General features: G+C 36.5%; 4 protein-coding genes across 4 annotated transcripts; 2 read left to right on the top strand and 2 right to left on the bottom strand.

Annotated features, from left to right (window-relative positions):
* Positions 1-297: 297 nt before the first annotated feature.
* EAF01_008963 (uncharacterized protein) lies at positions 298-2,336 on the top strand (the record flags this gene model as incomplete). Its single annotated transcript, XM_038917219.1, has 2 exons — positions 298-773; positions 824-2,336. 2 exons carry the CDS (start codon positions 298-300, stop codon positions 2,334-2,336), a joined length of 1,989 nt encoding a protein of 662 aa, XP_038767613.1.
* An 894-nt stretch (positions 2,337-3,230) lies between these two features.
* On the top strand, positions 3,231-5,721 carry EAF01_008962 (uncharacterized protein; the record flags this gene model as incomplete). Its single annotated transcript, XM_038917218.1, has 14 exons — positions 3,231-3,292; positions 3,355-3,360; positions 3,417-3,460; positions 3,530-3,559; positions 3,615-3,660; positions 3,710-3,765; positions 3,813-3,889; positions 3,941-4,011; positions 4,061-4,133; positions 4,194-4,332; positions 4,396-4,528; positions 4,583-4,625; positions 4,675-5,260; positions 5,360-5,721. 14 exons carry the CDS (start codon positions 3,231-3,233, stop codon positions 5,719-5,721), a joined length of 1,728 nt encoding a protein of 575 aa, XP_038767612.1.
* Positions 5,722-6,066: 345 nt separating this feature from the next.
* Positions 6,067-7,585, bottom strand: EAF01_008961 (uncharacterized protein). The gene is made up of 2 exons (XM_038917217.1): positions 6,513-7,585; positions 6,067-6,458 (listed from the first exon to the last, which is right to left on the bottom strand). Exons 1-2 carry the CDS (start codon positions 7,488-7,490, stop codon positions 6,318-6,320), a joined length of 1,119 nt encoding a protein of 372 aa, XP_038767611.1. The 5' UTR covers positions 7,491-7,585; the 3' UTR covers positions 6,067-6,317.
* Positions 7,586-8,105: 520 nt separating this feature from the next.
* EAF01_008960 (uncharacterized protein) lies at positions 8,106-10,698 on the bottom strand (the record flags this gene model as incomplete). Its single annotated transcript, XM_038917216.1, has 10 exons — positions 8,106-8,300; positions 8,404-8,555; positions 8,727-8,925; positions 8,994-9,254; positions 9,305-9,823; positions 9,878-10,051; positions 10,103-10,184; positions 10,301-10,381; positions 10,433-10,574; positions 10,647-10,698. 10 exons carry the CDS (start codon positions 10,696-10,698, stop codon positions 8,106-8,108), a joined length of 1,857 nt encoding a protein of 618 aa, XP_038767610.1.
* Between the last annotated feature and the right edge of the window lie 9,335 nt (positions 10,699-20,033).

Raw genomic sequence — 20,033 nt, 5'->3', positions numbered from 1 at the left:
TAATTTAAGGCGGGGCGAGGTCGATGTCGATAGACAGGGTGTGCGTTTAGTGATTGAATTTAGCCTGCATGCACTTCCCCCACCTCAATTTATCCCCAGACGACCGTGTCCCACTCAACGCGATGCACCACAACTCCATAGAGATATTTGCTGTCGGCATATCATTCTCACGAGGTAAGTATGTCATCATATAATCTAAATGTTATCATGTAGGTACTTGTCTTCTTCCTTTAATTTTATATCTTGAGTTTGGCTCGCTGCGTACTCAAGTGCAGGTTCGCGTCAACACCTTTCATTATGGAATCCCCAAAACAATTAACATTAGGCTACAACACCAAACATCCATTCTCTCTCATTTCCATCAATGATCGGACGTCCGTTCAGAATCTCCTCAAAGCCCTTCTTGATCCCCTCAAACCTCATTTCTCCCCGCAAAAAGCTTTGATCCGTGTCCCTGGTTCCACTGCCGTCCGTTTCGATGCGCGTGCTGCTGAGATTGAAGGGTTTTGTCGACCATTATGGGGATTGAGTTCGCTTTTAGCTGGAGGAGGAGAATATGATGGGACAGAATGGTGGATTGAGGGGTTGAAGAAAGGTACTGATCCAGAAAACGAGGAATATTGGGGAGAGACGAGAGACAATGATCAAAGAATGGTGGAGATGTGTCCTTTGGGATTTGCATTGGCTGTTGCACCGGTATTTTGGGAGAAATTGAGTGAGAAAGAGAGAGGGAATGTGGAGACGTGGTTGGGGAATTCAATCAATAGTAAGAAGTGAGTTTTGATGAAGATGAGAGCCAAGGCAAAGTTTTGACCAGTTCTAGCATGCCGAATACAAATTGGTTGTGGTTTCGAGTCTTTGCAAATCTAGGATTGAAGAAGAACGGAGGGAAATTTTCACAAGAAAAGATCGAGCAAGATATCGTTCATTTGAATTCTTTCTTCCGAGGAGCAGGATGGTCAAATGATGGACCGGAGGGGATCTGGCAACAGGATTACTACAGTGGAAGCTTTGCTATACAGTTCCTCCAACTATTATATGCGAAGTTGGCAGGCGATGAGGATCCAGAAAAGGCTGCCGAGTTCAAGAAACGAGCTCAAGATTATGCATTGGACTTCATTCATTATTTCGATGAAGAAGGAAGAGCAACACCATTTGGAAGAAGTGTCGGATACCGATTCGCTATGGCTTCATTTTGGGGTGCCTTAGTATATGCTGATGTTGAATTACCAGAGCCATTGACATGGGGTATTGTCAAGGGGTTGCTTTTGAGAAATCTCAGATGGTGGCAAACTCAAGATCAGATCTGGAGTCCTACTGGAACCTTGACCGTGGGATATTCTTTTCCAAACATGTTCATGTCGGAAAATTATAATTCACCAGGAAGTCCGTATTGGGGATGTTTGGCGTTCATCTGTTTGGCTGTTCCTCAGGATCACCCATTCTGGACATCTGAAGAAGAACCATACCCAACGAACTTGCTCCCGGCCATCAAGGCTCTGAAACACCCTGGACATATTATCAGTTACCTTGGAGGTCACAAGATGATACTTTCGTCGGGTCAAGCATGTTCATATCCTATGAGAGGAACACATGCAAAGTATGGATCTTTTGCGTACAGTAGCGCATATGGTTACTCTGTACCGACGGGATGCTTTTCGCTGGAACAATTTGCATTGGCTTCACAACTCGGTTTGTCTGACGATGGAGGTGATGTTTGGAAAACCCGCCGAATTTGCGAGACAGCAATTATTGAGACGCACGATAAACAATCAGTGTTAAAGTCTATCTGGAAACCGTTCCCAGATGTTATCATCAAGACCTATCTCATACCTCCCGTCGACGAGACTCCAAATTGGCATCTTCGGGTTCATAAGATAGAAGCTGGAAGAGAAGTTATGACGGCAGATGGCGCATTCGCAATTTATAACGAACGAAAATCGGATGGTCGCTCCCTTGATCTTTACGACTCAGTCAAAAATGAAGGTACACTTCCCAAGATCATTGGGAATTACGATCTAAACACACCTGAAGGCAGTTCTCCAGGCTCGGTCGGTGCATTCGCTGTATCTAAAGGAGCGGTTGGAATAGCTGCACTCGAAAGTGATGGTGAAAGTAGGCGCACCGCGATGCTGGTTAATGCCGATCCAAATTCCAATTTGGTTGAGAGTCGTACCGTGATACCTACATTACAGATCACATTGAAGGAAGGAACCGTGGCTTGGTTTGTGACTGGTATATATGCTAAGCCATCTGGGGAAGCAAAGAACTATCTTGATGGGTGGAAAAATAAACCTGTCATTCCCGGGTGGCTGATGAATGAGATGAGAGATTGAGTGAGTTATCATTCGGTAGGTTCTATAGACGATGAGGTATTCTAGGTATTTATTTGTTTCCAAGACATGTATGCCTAGGCCTACTCGACTCAGTCAGAAAATAGTGTGGCATAGCACAACCTTATCTATCAACTCAACTCGTGTGAACCACATTCACATCTTACAAGCGATCTGCCCATAATGACTGATTTGGCATTTGATGTGTGGCGCTCCAAGCCAAGCTCTAATCCCTTATAATCGAACTTCCTTCTTGTTTGGGATTGCTGGATAAATATCCTTCCAGATTCTTATAAGCCACACCCCCTGCTCAACACAAAAATATCATCCATCCCTTTGTATGCGGGGCTCCACACACCAAACTGCAAACGGATTACAACGCACGGATACGCGAGAATTATATATGCGCCCAGCCGGTTATTAACCCCAGATATGGTCATGCAGAACCTACAATAAGAGATTATATTGGTTGGATGAAGAGAACGTGGGATTTATCCCATGTAAAAATGTAGACGATTTAACTAGGGTATCAGAAATCTGGGGGTGGGGATTCTAAGGTTAAGAGGGGATATACTTGGCTCCCTTGGCCAATTGTTGGCCAAGATGGAAGATAGTTATGGAGATATCGGTCTTGGTTGCTAATGGAGAATCGTTTCTCCTTTGGGATGATGGGGTATGGGGTAAATGGGATGATATTAGATGGTTGTATTCGACCACATTTGTGATGGCAGACCTCCAGAGGTACGACTTTCCTGCAGAAGCTCGATTTTTTCTTCCGACGCGTTTTTATTGAATCGACACGTCGAGATTTTACTAGATTTTTTTTGTTGTCAATGAGAAATGTTCTAGTTCAAACAGCTCAATCATATTTTAGATTACACGAATAGACTCGTCAAGATGGCGGTCGGACTTGGACAAAGGTTCTTGATGAAGATTGTGAGGAATGAATCTATGAGAACGTATGTGCAGAGACCTTGAACTAGTTGAGAATTGACAATTGGTACTAACTTCTACACGATAGGGACCCGTGAGCATATATTCGTCGGCGCAAAACCCCCTCAACTAATTAGAATCTCTGAACAGTCCGGAAATCTATGGGTGGAGAGTTTTCTTCTTGGCATGTTCAGGTATGTGTAAAACATTTGTAGATGCGAGAGGGGAATACAATGGCAGAATATTCACTGACTTTTACACAGCCTGCTTTGGTGGCATGCTCTTCGGTTGGGGTACGTTCAAATTAGGATTCGAAAGCTTGAACACAAAGGATACTGATTGGCATAGATATTGGTACAATTGGAGGTGTTATTGTTATGCCGGCTTTCACCAAGTATGTTGACACTCCTTTACTGCACTGGGTAAATTATTGACGAAAATAGGAAATATCATATCGACACGCTTAGTAGTGTTGCGCAAGCGAATCTTGCATCGAATAGTGAGTTTTGAAACATGAGTTTGAAATTTGATTCTGAAAATAAATAGTTGTCAGTACATTGCAAGCAGGTTGTTTCTTTGGATCATTAGCTTCTTACTACGTTGCAGATCGATGGGGTCGAAAGGTAATGACTTTTACTGGAATTTCTAAGGATCAATTTACTAATAAGTTAAAGCCTGCGCTACTCGGTGCTGCCGGTATAACAATTCTAGGAGTCATTATTCAATGTGCATCAGATGGGCATATGTGAGTGGAACTAACTTACAAATTTCGGTCGGTGGCTAAAGATTGATAGCTCAGCATTGTATGTCGGTAGATTGGTTGGAGGACTAGGTGTTGGAGCTGCTAGTATGCTTACACCACTTTATGTATGTTCCACTCCCCTTCCTCTTTCTGAGAATCCAAACTAATCGATTGATTACCTTCAGGTCAGTGAAAATGCGCCAAGAGCTATCAGAGGTGCTCTCACCGGAATGTATCAACTATTCATTGCTACTGGGACTATGTTAAGTTTTTGGGTCAACTACGGTGCCATATTGCATCTCAAAGGCGATACAGCATGGATCGGTAATGCTACCCCCCTTCAAGCCAGAATTATGGCTAGCGGAACACTAACTTTTCATTCCTTAGTTTCACTTGCTTTACAAATGTTGCCAGCAATTTTCCTATTCGTAGGAATCTTTTTTTGTCATGAATCTCCTCGATGGTTGGCTCGTCAAGACAATTGGGAAAAGGCTACTGCTGTCTTATCACTAGTTTCTAAGTAAGCTAATTGCTATTTTCATGAACTCTTAGAAGCATTACTGACCCGAACAAGTCTTCCACCGGATCATCCATACGTTCGCATGGAGTTAGAAGAAGTACGATACTACCACCCGGCTAATTCAAATCTCACTAACTCTACCTTAGATGGCCGAACAACTCGAAAACGAGCGTCAACTAATCGGCGGCGCTGGTTTCCTTGATCTCATGAAAGAAATGTGGACAATAAAAGGAAATCGCAACCGAGCATTAATATCAATCGGACTAATGATCTGTCAACAAATGACTGGCACAAACGCCATCAATTACTACGCCCCAAAGATCTTTTTGAATCTCGGCATTGACACCACCACATCCGGATTGTTCGCCACTGGTATCTATGGAATTGTAAAAATGGCAACCTGTGCTGCCTTTCTCCTCCTAGCTGCTGATTCTCTCGGACGAAGAAAATCTCTGCTCTGGACGAGTATTGCACAAGGATGTGCTATGTTTGTTATTGGTTTCTATGTGCGATTTAAGCCTCCGATTAAGGGTGCTGTCATTCCCCCCGTAGGATATTTTGCCTTGACTTGTATTTATCTGTTTGCTGGGTTCTTTCAATTCGGTTGGGGACCCTGTTGTTGGATTATTGTTAGTGAGATACCGACTGCGAGGTTGAGAGCGTTGAATGTAGCGATTGCGGCGGCCACACAGTGGTTGTTCAATTTTGTGGTTGCGAAGGCGGTTCCTACTAGTGAGTATTTTCTCTCACCTTACCCCTTCATTCTGTGTTCTTCCATGCTATCTCCAAATTCCCTAAAAACCATCATGAAACAAACTGACACCGAAATAGTGTTAGTAACAGTCGGTCGCGCCGGCTACGGAACTTACTTCATCTTCGGCACCTTCTGCTTCAGCATGTTTTTCTTCGTCTGGTTTCTGATTCCTGAAACCAAAGGTCTCTCGCTTGAAAAAATGGACGACCTTTTTGGAGTTACTGCAATGGCTCATAAAGCAGATGCGGAATCAAATACTGGATCGATTCGAGGAGCCCCGGGTACTAATATTAACATCAATAATGAAAAGGCTGCTACTACCATTCCTGATGTCGAAGTTGGTAATGAGAATTTGAGGAAGAGAGATGTTACAAAGACTACGGCTGAGGAAGCACATATTGAACACGCTGGCGCACCAAAATCGCATATCCAAATTTAAAGTTCAAAAATCACAGGGGCTAGTAGCGTGAAGGGAGTTGCGCTGCGAGATAGTGCGGGGAGTCAGTGGGCATTGGCATCTACGAGACATTTTAAGGGAAAGGAGAAGGAGAAGATTGAGACTGGTAGTGTGAGTGATCAGTTGTGATATTATTCTTAAAGAGTTATGATTTGTGCTGTGGCTTCCTGGTTATAGTGTGACACTAAGAGCTTTGTGGGCCAATGGGGATTTTGTCACTGGGGAGGGGTTGGCGAGGAGAGGTAATATTATGATCACACTTTATCACAGATACGAATGTCAAGGCACTTTATATACCAATTTCATTAAGTACATCGAATGAATCTATTTACTCAATTTGAATTACCTGCACTACCATATGCAAACTCATTTCCGACAACTTTCTGGAAATCTTTCAGATGCTGGGAGCCATGCTTTGTCCACTAATATACCATTGATTAACTATATGGGGGAACATCAATACCTAAACGCCGACGCAAGTAATGGCCAGTCCTGAGCGGAGAGTCTCTCATCTCCACACGTGATTCTTCTTTATCGCCTCTGGTCACAGGAGCCATATAAGGCTACTCTGTCCTCATCTAAACATACCGCTCAATCTTCTTCTCCCACTTTCTCATTCCAAACCATTTATAAACACCTCTACAAAGTGGTCTCCAAACATTCCTCTCGCAATCAAAATACACGTATCCCAAACCCATCAAGGCACCACTCAAATGCGCCTAACAATCCAAAATTAGTCACATGTGATATAAAGATTCTCAACTGATTCTTACCGCGTGTCCCAATCTGAGAGTTTTATAAGCACCACAAACACCCATTAAATCAAACAACATCGCCGCACCCAACAACTCCTGCGCCGCAAACGGATACGGAATAAACAGAATCTGAAACTGGGCTTCTGGGTGTTGCATCGCAAACGCACCAATCAACGCGAATATCGCACCACTCGCTCCCAGAAACGGTACCGGCGCAACATTCGGTCTCAATCCTGCACTAAGAGCTTGTGCCCAGCTACCCATCACACCGCTTGAGAGATAGAAAGCCGTCATGTGGGGAATACTCGATTTGAAAGCGGGATCTTGTCCCAGAGCCGGCATGAAAGAATGGAATCCATACATATTCATACCCAAATGGGCCAGTCCCCCATGACCGAATACACAAGTGAGCAGTGTGAAATTTCTATTCATGCTAGGTGTATGCATGAAGATGTTGAACCATAATCCTGGAGCCAGACTACCCAGCGCATGGATTCCTAGATTCGTCGCCATGATGGTGTATGTGAATTTTTCCGATGGCATCAATCGATTCCAGAATTTTTCTCGGCCCTGAAGATGGGAGAGTTGGCGGATGGGTGGCCATGGGGTCGGTGCATATAGTATCCCAGGAGGGTAATTCATCTCGTGCATTTTGCGTCTTACGTCGTATGTGTTTTCTTCGTTGCGGGTAAACATATCCATGATTCTGGGAGTCTCTTTTTGGAGATTCAGATTCTCGTAGATGGCCGAGGTGGTGTATATGGTAGTGACGGCGACTACGGTAAATATAGTCATTGCAGCCACATTGGATTTAACTGGAGGGTTTGGTTGGGGAGGCGGAGGCGGCTCAATATTAATCTCTTGTGAAGCATCATGATTGTAGTTTGTAAGAACTCTAGATCGAAAACTTCTTGCATTCAACGGACGTCGAATTGGTGTAACGTTAATTCGTGAAAGAATCCCTGAAGGCTTGAAAAGCCCAATTTTTCGCAGCATTATTAAGATGTAGATTAGGAGTGAATGATGTGGTGTCTGTTATTGCATCGAGAGAAATTCTAAAATACTATTTATGCTTGACGAGTACGGTAATCACATCCTCGCCGTACCATGCCGTTGGACATTCATGTTGCTTCAGGTGATGTTTCCATTGATAATTCGCTCCATCACGTGATTGGTTGAATTTAGCGTATTGACGTTATTTCGGAACTACGATACGTCACCCGGGCTGTATCGGCATTTGGATGGGGAATTGCCTCCCCTTTACCAACCGAACAATGGTTCGTCAAATTCATGAGCTCAACGATCTCATCATGGAAATTGTGTTTCCTGAACTATGATTATCTGAACCAAATCACTTTTTCAATCCTATTAATTCATGTCAAGTGACTGCCCCTAAAATATCTGGAACCCTATGATCAAATAATTTCAGAAAATGCCTATCGGGAATTTGAGAAAAATCATGTACCAACAATAGGTCGAAGAATACAAACAAAGTTATCATGACAAGACAAGGAGTACTAGCTCCCAAATCTGGTAATAGTGCCCCTCAAGCATACCCCTCCGTTCAGTCTCGAGATTCTAACCCATAGAAACTACTTGTTTCCCCACAATTCACAAATTTCCCGACCTCAATGTTTCAATCTTTCTCCTAACTTTATGCAATTCCATTCTCGCCTCAGCAATTCTTATCGCATCCTCATGTTCTGTCTCCCGTCTCCTTACTTCCTCTTCACTACTCTTTATTTCTGCCTCTGAAATTTTTAGATCTTCTTCAACTTTCAATTGTGGCTTCTTATCCGTGTCGGTCTCGGATTTAATTGTTGAGACATAGGAGGGGATAGATGAGTAGGCTTTAGTGGAAGCGGGGGAAGAAACCCATGTGTGTGTCAAGGTCGATGACTGGAATTACTGAGGAGGCGGTCGTCTCAGTGATGATTGTGGGCATACTGGCGCCTAGTCTAGTGGAAGGCTCGATGTCAGATGGAGTTTCAATGTCTAGTTTAACAGCAGCTGGCAGCTCGGCAGAAGTATCCACCTCCTGGACAGTCGGGCTAATTTTATCTGACAATTTTCGATATTCATTGTATCCAAAGCAGGAATGATATGTGAATCGGAACAATTAATCATTGATAAGTTGGTGCTTGAGGTATTTACGGATGATGGTTCAGGGATTGAAGGAGGAGGAAGCACTGGAAGTGCCTCAGAGGTAGAGGATGATGCAATCTGAGGTACCTCGAGCTTTTTCACTCGACGAAACTGAGAGTGAAGCAGTTTGAAGTGAAGAAGAAACAACAGTGGTGAGGAAGCTGGTTGATCCGGCACCAGACTCTGCTGGATCGGCTACTACAATCATCCGGGGATTATCAAGATCCATGGGATCCGTCAAGTTGTCTCTTTCAGAAACAGAAGATTTGACACATACTGGGCTCAACTTATTGCCTGTTCAATGGCAAGTAGACTATAATGCATCGTCCCTTCGCCCTTCATATATCCCATGACCCGTCTCATTTTCGAAGATGGTCGCTTCGATCCAGACATATCCGCAACTCCGGCTGGCCGTTTTGGTGCCTTGAGGATAGGCTTGGTGAATGATTGAGGAATCGAACATCTTGTCGAGCTTGACTTGGAATTGGAAGATGTGTTGGTTGCGGGTTTGGTGAGATAATTGTTAGCCTCATGCTCGACATGGGAGCTTGTGGATGAAGAGGTATTAAGACTATTTGGAGCAGGTACCTCAGGAGAGAGCGTGGTAGTGTCAGCCTACTACTTGTTGTGTTCATTGGCTCCGTGCCTCTTGTATTTGCCAATACAAGGGGAAGGCTATCTGAAACCGTATTAGGACTCATTTCATCCATCATAGCTTGATTGAGATCTCCGAAATTACGGCTGTGAGCGTGTTTAAAATGGTCAAGAAACGCTTGATGGTTAACGAAATCCTTTCCACATTCTAGATAGAGGACTTTTTCGTTGTCATACCCGAGTACACCGGTAATTGAGGCAGAGACACGACCTAAAATTGAGGCTCCTGATGATTCAGTCTTTGTAGACCTTTTCACTACTGAACTCATGCCTGCCACAGTTTGAGCAGGTTTCGATTGAGCAGGGATCTCTGATTCATACATCGGGGCTATTGCTAGTTTAGGCGAGGATGCTACTGATTCTAAAGATGCAGACCAACGAAGGTGTGTGAAAGATGGAATGTGTATCTTCTCAGAAGGCTTCTCCAGTTTTTTTGGTGCATTCTTCAATTTTATGGGAGCTTCCTCAGACTTGCTAATACTGTCTACATGTTCTGGAATTTCTCCCCTATCAAGAAATCGACGCCTCTCCTATTATCAGGTAAGTTTGAGGCCGTGCACATGTTATTTATTGTTGCAACATACCTGCAACATTTTAAATGCTCTCGGAAGTTCATACGAGTACGACTTATGCCACGAGCGCCAGTAATCTGGTAGGTTTTCACGAAGTTGATTTTTCAGTGCATCGGTAGCTACTTGGGTAGGCTTCGGACCAAGTTCTTTAAGATGATGGGACCAAATTTGTTGGAAATCATATTTCTGGTAAAAGTTTAGTACATCACTTAGACATGAAATTGAGAAAAAGCTCACCGAAAGCTCTCCATATGCTTTCTCTCGTTCTCTGGGCGTCAAAGAATCCCAAGGTTGTCGAATTAGAGCAATAGGGGCCTGGCTATAGCCGTGGTATCAAAAAACTCTGGTTTCGTCGGTCAAAATTTTTAGTTCATGGATCTGCGTCACTTACTCTCACCACGCCATAAGGAATAGAAATTCTGTGTATCACTGTACCTGAAAAGCTTTTTAATATTTGTTGGAGGGGTCAGGTATTTTTCAATGTCTTCGTTTGGGACTGCCATTCCATCTACTAATCTGAGAGGGTATTTAGTATATACATCACCACTGACTCAAATGAAAACTCACCTCAACTTGTGTGTAATGTTGTGTTTTTGGTATACGTTACGATGGACAAGAGTCCTTTTCGGAGCATCTAAAGAACCTTTGCCATCAGTTCTAGCATAGCTCTCTAACTTCAACGCATGTTCTTTGAGCTTTGGGTCAAATTCTTCCTTGGTCAATACAATATCGCCAGCTCCCTTGTACTTGCATATACTAATGCAGAGTCCTTACAGCATACGGCGGTAGCGACAAGTTTCATTGGCTCCAGGCTTGAGGAAATCATCTTCCATTCGTTTTAGATCAGTAGTTGCATATTGAGGATATAGCACATACCTAGTACTAGTGGTCCCAAATTCATAAAAACTTTCGACCTCAATTTCCCATCGATTATTGAGTAAGTCGGGTACCCTACTTTCAGGCCATCCCCCTTTTGAGTCACTTTTTATACCAAAAATGAAATTTTTAACTTTCTTATTTATAGATAAAATTTATTAAAAACTTATATATATATAAGTCAGATTGTTTTAAATCTAATCTGAAATTTTTAGATTTTTAGGATTTTTTTGTATTGAGATTTAGAGCTTTAAAATATCGATTTTTTAATTTGTATGGGAATTATATATAAATTTAAAACTTTTATAAAATCTTTAATAAATTTTTATTAAAAATTATTAAAAATAAACTAAAAAGTTTTATTATAAGTTTATAATATATTTACTTTAAAAGATAAAAAAAAAATTAGAAAACTTTTTATAAATAGATATTTAAAAGAATACCTTCAAAATTGTAGGGATTATTTATATTACTTTAAACTCACTATATATTATATCTCTATATCTGTTAATTTTTTTGAATTTTTTTTTGAATTTCTATATAGATTTAAGTTCAAAACTTTCAAAAAGATATATAGTTTTCTTTTAATAATTGTTATTAAAAAGTTATTAAAGATTTATAAAAGTTTTAAATTTAATATGTTTTATTAGTGAGTGGGTTATATTAGTGAGTGGATCACTTTTATTTCAATTCATTTATTTAAAATTATATTATTTAATAATAATAAAATCAATTGATTGAAATTATAAAGATTTTAATAATCTAAGATTTATTATATTATTTTGACAAGTTCTTGTATTATATTCAGTTTTTTTATATTTATTATAGTATTAACTAGAAAATATTTCTTTATTAGAATTCTTTCCTTTTTAATACTCGTTATATTGAATTTGAATATCAATTTTTTATTGAGATAATATATTAAGAGCTTTTTGTTCAGTAAGTATTCCTTTTTAATACAATTGAGTTTTTTATATATATCGATGTTTACTTAATACCTCATTTACTATTTAAAGTATACAAATCTCTATATTCAAAAATATATTTTTATAAGCTAATTTTTTTATACCTTTAGCTAAAGCTAATATAATCTCGAATATAGATATAAAAGAGCTTGATTGATAACAAATTATTCAAGATTTAACTAATGTTGATTAAGAAAGAGCTTCAATTAGATTATAAAAAGTTTAAAAGATTTATTGATTTAGATTGAAAGAGAGAAAATAGGTGTACAAATTCGAATATCTAATTTCGAAAATATAGTTTTAGAATTAAATAGAATTAAATCTATTCCTCAAAACCTTGATTTTATATTCTGAGAAATGATTAATTCTTTATATATAGTTTTAAAAGCTATAAAGAATTCAATCTTTGAAATATAATTAATATATATCTTAATAAATCTATCAATTTGATTACCATATAAATATTTTAGATTACTAAAACAATCTATATCAAATAATTGAATTAAATAACTTGAATACAATAGTAAATTTAAATATATAATATTATTCTTTTTATAATATATTTGAAAAGCTTTTAATTTATAGTTTTCATATTTATTTAATACTAATATTCAATACCTACCCTTTCTTCAATTCTTAATATACTTATCGAAATGTTTCAATTATTCTAAACCTATTTCATTATTTGTTCATCTATTAGATATAGATTTAATAGCTCAATCTATAAGAAAATCGATTTCGATATATTAATTAGAAAGATAAACTTATCCTTAAATCATTAAAAATGAGAATATAGTTTTATTCTTCTTATTACTATATATAATTACTATAATCTATTCTCTATTACCTAATTGTATTATCTTACTTCTATCATTTCGTTCAATACTAATTATTATTATTCTAGAATATATTACATTTATTATAAAGCCTGTTTCATTGAAATTATAGAAATCGCTATTCAAAATATTGTATTTCACTTGTATATTCATAATCAATTAAAACTACTCTTTAATAAGCTTAAAATCTTTATAAAAAGTTTTTTGAAAGTTATAAATATAATTAAAATATATTTTTAATTCGATTCAATGTTTTACAAATCGATATACTTAAATGTTACAACGGATTAGTAACAGGCTGTAGAATCACTGACTTATAGGCTATAATGATATTATAGGCCTCAGTGATTCAGCTGTAGTATACTAGGGGATATTAAACACTCAAGGAGAGCCTCAGGCATGTATATAATATTAGTCATAGAATATCCTAGAAACCTAAAACATAGTTCCCAGGACAATAGGTCCTAGGAAAAACAGAATATAGTAAGCAAAAAGACTTCATTAAAATTAGTAATATCCCAGAGGATTAGCCTTAGAACAAAAGGACAAGTTAGGATAATAAGAATCACAGAATAAATGTTATATAATCAAAAGCCGATTGATTTATCGATCGATTTGTTAATCGACTTATTGGTTGACTTTAGTACAAAGGTCTATATAAAGAATAGGTTTCATTATAATATAGAGCTTTATACTTAAGAACAATCATTAGTTTTATTACTATAATTATGAGAATTATAATTAATTATAATCTTATTAAATTCCTACTTGAAGTTTAGTTTAAACTATTTCGAGAGATCTCTAAATACTTCTACATAATCCTAAAGGCAGCTCCTATAATATTAAAGCTTCTTAATATACTTTGTATTTCTTAATTCGAGAATATGATTCGTTATATTTTCTACATTTCTTAATTTGAGTAGAAATCCTCTTATATATTCAGAAATAATATTCTCTTCTAATTCTAAAAGATTATTAAATTTAGATTAATATTTGAAACAAGGAATAGAATTATTGATTTTATACTATAGTATTATATTCGGGATATTATATATCTTTACAGCTTTTCGAATACTTATTTTTTTATTTTTTTAAATAGCTTTAATAATAAGGAGTATATAGGCTTCTTAAGTATTCGAATTTATTATATGTTATTAATAAAACATATGTTGAAAAAGAAGAGAATGAATTAAGGTGAAAGTAATCCACTTATTGATATAATTTATTCATTAATAAAACACGTTATATGTAATTCTTATACAAATTAAAAAATCGATATTTTAAAGCTTTAGATTTCTATACAAAAAAATCCTAAAAATCTAAAAATTTCAGAATAAACTGTTACGATGGATAACAGAATGCCATGTGACCAGTGTCACATAGTAGAGTTCTCAGGAGCCAGGGCTTCAAGGAGGTCCTTGGGAGCTAGAACTCCAAGAAACTTCAAATTAATATCAGAAAACGAAGATCTATATAAGGAATGGAATTTCATTATAATGTAGAGCTTCGTGTTTAAAAGAATAATTATTAGTTTTATTACTATAGTTACAAGAATTACAATCAATTACAACCTTATTGAATTCCTACTTGAAGTTTAGTCTAAACCACCTCAAGAGATCTCTAGACACTTCCACGTGACCCTAGAGGCAGCTCCCGTAACATAAACCTAAAATAACTTAAATTATATAACGTAACTTATAGTGAATCAGATCATATGAGGAACCGGGTCATATTTAGCTCATTATTGACTTCAAACCTCAACAAATTTTGCTATATATATCGAATCACCTTTTATATCTTCTCAAATTGAAGAAAAGATACAGAATATTATTATTATATTTCAATTAAAGGAATTTAAATCAATTAGAAAGACTATAGAGTATTTTGAAGTTTCTAAGTTAATTCTTATAGTTAGAATTGCTGGAAGGAAATTACATATTCAATCCTATGAAATAGCTCAAATTCTTTCAAACATAAAAGAAAATACTCTTGTATAATAAATTTTATAACTTATTATTACTAAATTCCTTATTATATTTATATTAATAAAAGAAATAGTCAACGAAATTCGTCTTCGATATGTTTAGGTTGCGTCATTTCGAATTCCTATCTCGATAGAAATTCTATTTATAGGCTACGAATGAATCTATAGATTCCAAAAACAATATCCAGAACTTAAAATATGCTACTCATATTAATTAGAATCTAATTAGACTAAAAAGGTAATATCAGAGAATATTCAGGTTTAATTTGATGCATTTTATATATGTTTCATTAAACGAAAGTATAAATTAGATGATATATATAATATAAACGAAACCAGATTTGGAATTGAAAGTACTTAAAGTATATATATTATAGTCAATTCTACTCAGAAATCGAATTAGAAAGTTATAGTTAGTAAGTAAGAATGAATAACTATATTTGAATATATTAATATAATTGGAAAGACTCTATTACCTATGGTCATTTTCAAGGCTCAAAATACGAATTCTGTATAGATTCCAAAGGATACACTTTAAAGCTAGTAGTTCTTTATTAATACGAATAAATAGACCTCAAATAATTATGAATTAGAATGATTAAAAAGGGTTTTCGAATTAGAATTCAAAAAAGTATTAGATAACCGATCTCGACTTTTAATCATAAATAACCATTCAAATTATATTACAAGCAGCTTTATTGCTTTTTATATAGAGAAAAATATCGATTTATTTATATTACCTTTTCATTACTTTCATTTGCTTCAATTATTTGATATTGTAGTATATAAGCTAATAAAACAATATCATACTTTAAAAATTAATCGATATTCTCGAGCTAGTATAAAGCAAATCCAAAAAGCTGAATGAATAGAACTCTTTCAAAATATTAGGAAAAAAGCATTGAATTCTTCTAATATTAAAGTTGGCTAAAGAGGAGCTAATTTAATACCTTTTGCCCTACAAAAAGTACTCAATTCATTATTATTTAACTCCTTCTAGCAACCTTCTACTCTACAAATGAAAACCTCCAATTAAGATCTAGACTTATCTATACTTAGGAGCTCTTCTCCAAATGGGACAGAATTAAGGCAAGCAAATCAGATTTTTAATAAAGCTCTAGTAAATAATGATTCTCTTATATTACTAATTCGTCAATATACTAAAAAAATGATTAGACTTATAGAATCTCAAAATGCTGAGATAGTCCTATTTTGGAAATAATTTGCTAATATTCAAAAGGTAATTGAAACTTAAAAGAAAAGAATTAAAAATAAAAGAATCAAATTACAAGGTCAATTTATCTTTAATAATAAGAAAATATTAAAAATGATATATAAAGTAAAGAAAAAATCTAAGAAGAAAAAGCTATAAGAATGATCATATAAACATTCAATTAAAGAATTAAAAAAAAGATTGAAAAAGAAAAGTTAGAAAATAGTTCAAGTAATTTAGAATTAAAATTGAATAAATATATAGCTTATAGAACAAAATCATATAAAGAGAATTGAATTTTGTAACCCGGTTCCCCATATGACCCGGTTCACTATAAGTTACGTTATATTTAAATTTTTATTAAATTAGATTATATATTAATAGAGATAAAAATAGGCCAAAAAAGCGATTTTTGGTGTAAAAAGGTGGCTCAAAACAGGGGTGGCTCGAAAGTAGGGTGGTCGACTTAGTTAATAAAAGCAATCAGAATTTTCTAATCTTGTTTACTCGGCTCCTTCACATTGGACTTTGGGTATTTCTTCTGCCAAATAACATCCCCAAAATGAACATCTGACAGCTTCACTATAACGCCATCATAATATCCATGATTGAAGCCTTCTTTCAGGATGATTTCCAGACCAAAGTTTTCTTCTTTTGAAAAGATGAACTGCGTAAGTTGTCCTGTTTCTGGGTCTCTCTTGCCAACTTCCATATACTCATCCAAGTGTTGCGATTTCTTATTATCGGAATGTGTTAGACGAACAGAGAAACGTTCGTATGACTCTCCCAAAGGGGTGGCCATGATGCTCTTAAGTTCTTGAGGAAGTGTCTAGTGTCAGAAGTTTTTGAAATCTAGATGTAAACTGCTAGAGAATATCGATATCTGCCAATGGGTAGGAAATCTTCTGGAGAGACGGCGGTCCACTAATAAGTTCGCAGATATTTTGAACATTTGTTAGAATATGGCGCAAAAAATAAAGACTTGCTTGTTTCAAGTGTGCCGAATGCGATTGTGCACTATCTATATCTCATGTGTGTTAAAAGGCTTGGAAATGCTAATCATGGTGAAACCTTTAAGAGAATCGGAAGTTTATGGCCCAGAAGAAATAAAGAAAATGAGGTGAGGTTATTTGCAAGATTTTGTGAAAGGTGGTAGATGTGCCGTGGAGATGAAGTAAGGGGAAATACGAGAAAGAGAAATTATATGATAGCCTTGGTGGTAGATGTTATCTAGTTATGGGAAAGCTAACGAATCAAAAATACTAATATCATGAGCAATAGAAGATTTAGTGGATCTTATCATGAAATAATATGTAGCCCCGCCCACATCGTCATAGACGTTCCTTCCTTGACTATTATGGTGGTGCGATGCAAAGATGAATCTTGTCTGATGTTAAAATGCAACACATTTCTCTCAATCGCTTCACTCCATTTTACGAATTTCTTCTATCCTCGCGAACACTTCCGAGGGATTTCCAAATACCTCAAACCTCGACATCTTTCCCTTCTCCTCTCCATTCTCTATGAGAAACATTTTTCCCAAGACTAGTATCCTAATTTGCCTCTCTTCTGGATCATTCTTAACCACATAAGTAATGAAAACAGATTGGTAGATTTTGTTTCCGATTCGATTTGGCACACATTAAATACTACAAGTTAATTACTATTACTTGAAACGAGATTACATACCAACATCGACAAGCTCATGTTTCATGCTTTCAAGCAGAGGAAAGACACCCTCGAAGAACTATATGCACTTTTAGTGAGATTGATGATCAAGATGCAGTTTGTAACCTGTATAATAAAGAGTGATAATACTTTTCTGATTCCATCCAATCCTTTCACTTCCTCTTCATTCCCAAATCTTAGTATAGCATTCTTATTATAGAACTTCTCGAGACCATCAGTAGTCAGGGAATCGGCTGTTGCATGAAACTGTTAAGTTCGTTAACGATTTTAAGTAGCCGGAGGAAGCCACAAATAGGGGAGGTATATATACCTCGAGAACCAACGCTTCTGTTGCAATCCTAGTAGCGTCCTTGGAAACCCCCATTGTGTAAGTGACTAAGGTGTAATATATAATATATTGAGTCAATCTGAGTCGGAGAATAGAGGCCTTCAATCGAAGACTTATATCTCTCGTTGATATCAGGTGGACGGATACTTCTCGGGTACATTTGATATTTGCTGATCAATCACATACAACCGGGGTTGGGGTCTATTCGCGCTCCAAAATTACAGGGCACTATACTTTATGACATGATGTCCCTTAAGGCACAGTAAAGAAGTGTTGAAGATTTAAATTGATGATATGCGCCACTCCATTAAACATTCTCGAGCAGATACATCCGTATCTACTTGAATGCTCGGATAAGTCAATCTGCGTGTAGTGGAACTATAGGAGACCAATAAACTGTACGGTCGATAACTTCGCATTTGGAATCCTACAAGCAGAGATTGAGTTTACTTTTGGAGCTTCGAGGTTGATATCGCTCCATTCATGTTACAAAGAAATTGATTGAAATTACGAAATCGACTTGATTTCACACATCGCTTAATATCAATTCCGATCGTATGTACTCTATCCCACAACAATCAATCTCTTGACTACCAAGCTCTCTTATCTTCCTAGTATGATCCCAACCTCTTGAGGACTCGGGCTTTTCGTTTCGGACCTGTTGATCACCTCTGAATCGTGTTCGTGATTCTTGTACCACTTGATCTTCACTACCAAATTCTTCAGTTTCTCCTGCAATCCGATCATCCTCAGAATCACATCCTTTTTGAACATCTTCTTCACGCCTTGAGGCCTGTTTCTTTATTGTTATATTCCCTATTTAGAAAACGGTGGACCTCTTCCAGAGATTTGACAATAAGTTCAACTCCTAGGCTGCGCAACGGGTACCCGCAGGGCGGATAATGGCCTCGATGGGTAATCCACTGTTACAATGGATAGTAGAATGCCATATAACCAGTGTCACATAATGGAGTTCTCAAGAGCTAGGGTTTTAAGAAGGTTCTTAGGAGCCAGGATTTTAAGAAACTTTAAATCAATATTAAAGAACAAAGATCTATATAAGGAATAGGATTTCATTATAATGTAAAGCTTTATACTTAAGAGAATAATTATTAATTTCATTATTATAATTATAAGAATTATAATTAATTACAATCTTATTGAATTCCTATTTGAAGTTTAATCTAAATCATTTTGAAAGATCTTTAGATATTTTTATATGACTTTAGAGGCAGCTTCCGTAACACTCACGGATTATCCATCGCAGAGTGGATAATTCAAAAATCTGAATGAGTAACCTGTAGGATGGGTACAAATTACCTATAGATAATCATCTATTCGTATATTATATAACTATTTATAATCTTTTATAATATTAATATAATTTTATAATTAATATAAAAATTAATATAAATTTAAGCTTAGATCACTTTTGAACTAAAAAATAATCTAGGAATAGCTTTATATTTTAAACGAAAAAAACAAAGAATCTATATATTCACGAATTATTTATAAATAATTTGTAAATTATTTACAAATAATCTATATATTCATAAATAATCCATCTATTTATAAGTAAATAGATTATTTGTAGATAATCTATAGATTATCTATATAAAATAAGTAATTTTAAAGCCTTAACAAATAATCTATAGAACAAATAGAACCTCTAACGAATAACTTATAGAACAGATTATCTGCAGATAATCCACGGGTACAGATAATTTGTGCGCAGCCTATCAAATCCCCAATTTGTTTTCAAGAGTTTCACTGGGTCGTTGATCTTGAGAAGGCCAGCTTCTGAACCATTGGAATTGCGACTTGAAGATCTTCGTATTTATACCAGTTACATAAGAGAGGTTGATGAATAATATTGATGTGAGACTGGACCATACGCAGTCAACTTGCGCTGCTAAATTGAGTCAGGATCAATCTGACCGGCTAAGTATAATTATACCTATTGCAGTGATACGTGTATCAAGTACATTTCGTACGACGTAGCTAGAATCTCAGGCAAGACATTTTCTTGGGGTGGGTAGAACTTTCTCCCTTCACTAAAAAGTCTGCATATGGGATATCTGACCACAGCTGTCAGTTGGTGTTGCTACTTGGACATCGATAGATAGGTTGTCAGATTCCACATCTTGTAGCGTCTGAGTGAACTTCGAACTATTCATATCTCACAAGATAGAATTGAAGAATAATCGTTGAGAAGTTCACTGGTATGATTTATATGATGTTCGTCCAAAATTCTGAAATTGCGGCGCGGAAATATTA

This window comes from Botrytis porri (genome assembly GCF_014898465.1).
Source record: "Botrytis porri strain MUCL 3234 chromosome Unknown BPOR_012, whole genome shotgun sequence".
Lineage (NCBI taxonomy): Eukaryota > Fungi > Ascomycota > Leotiomycetes > Helotiales > Sclerotiniaceae > Botrytis > Botrytis porri.
The sequence above is the reverse complement of the archived record's forward strand: the minus strand, read 5'-3'. Positions and strand labels throughout refer to the sequence as shown.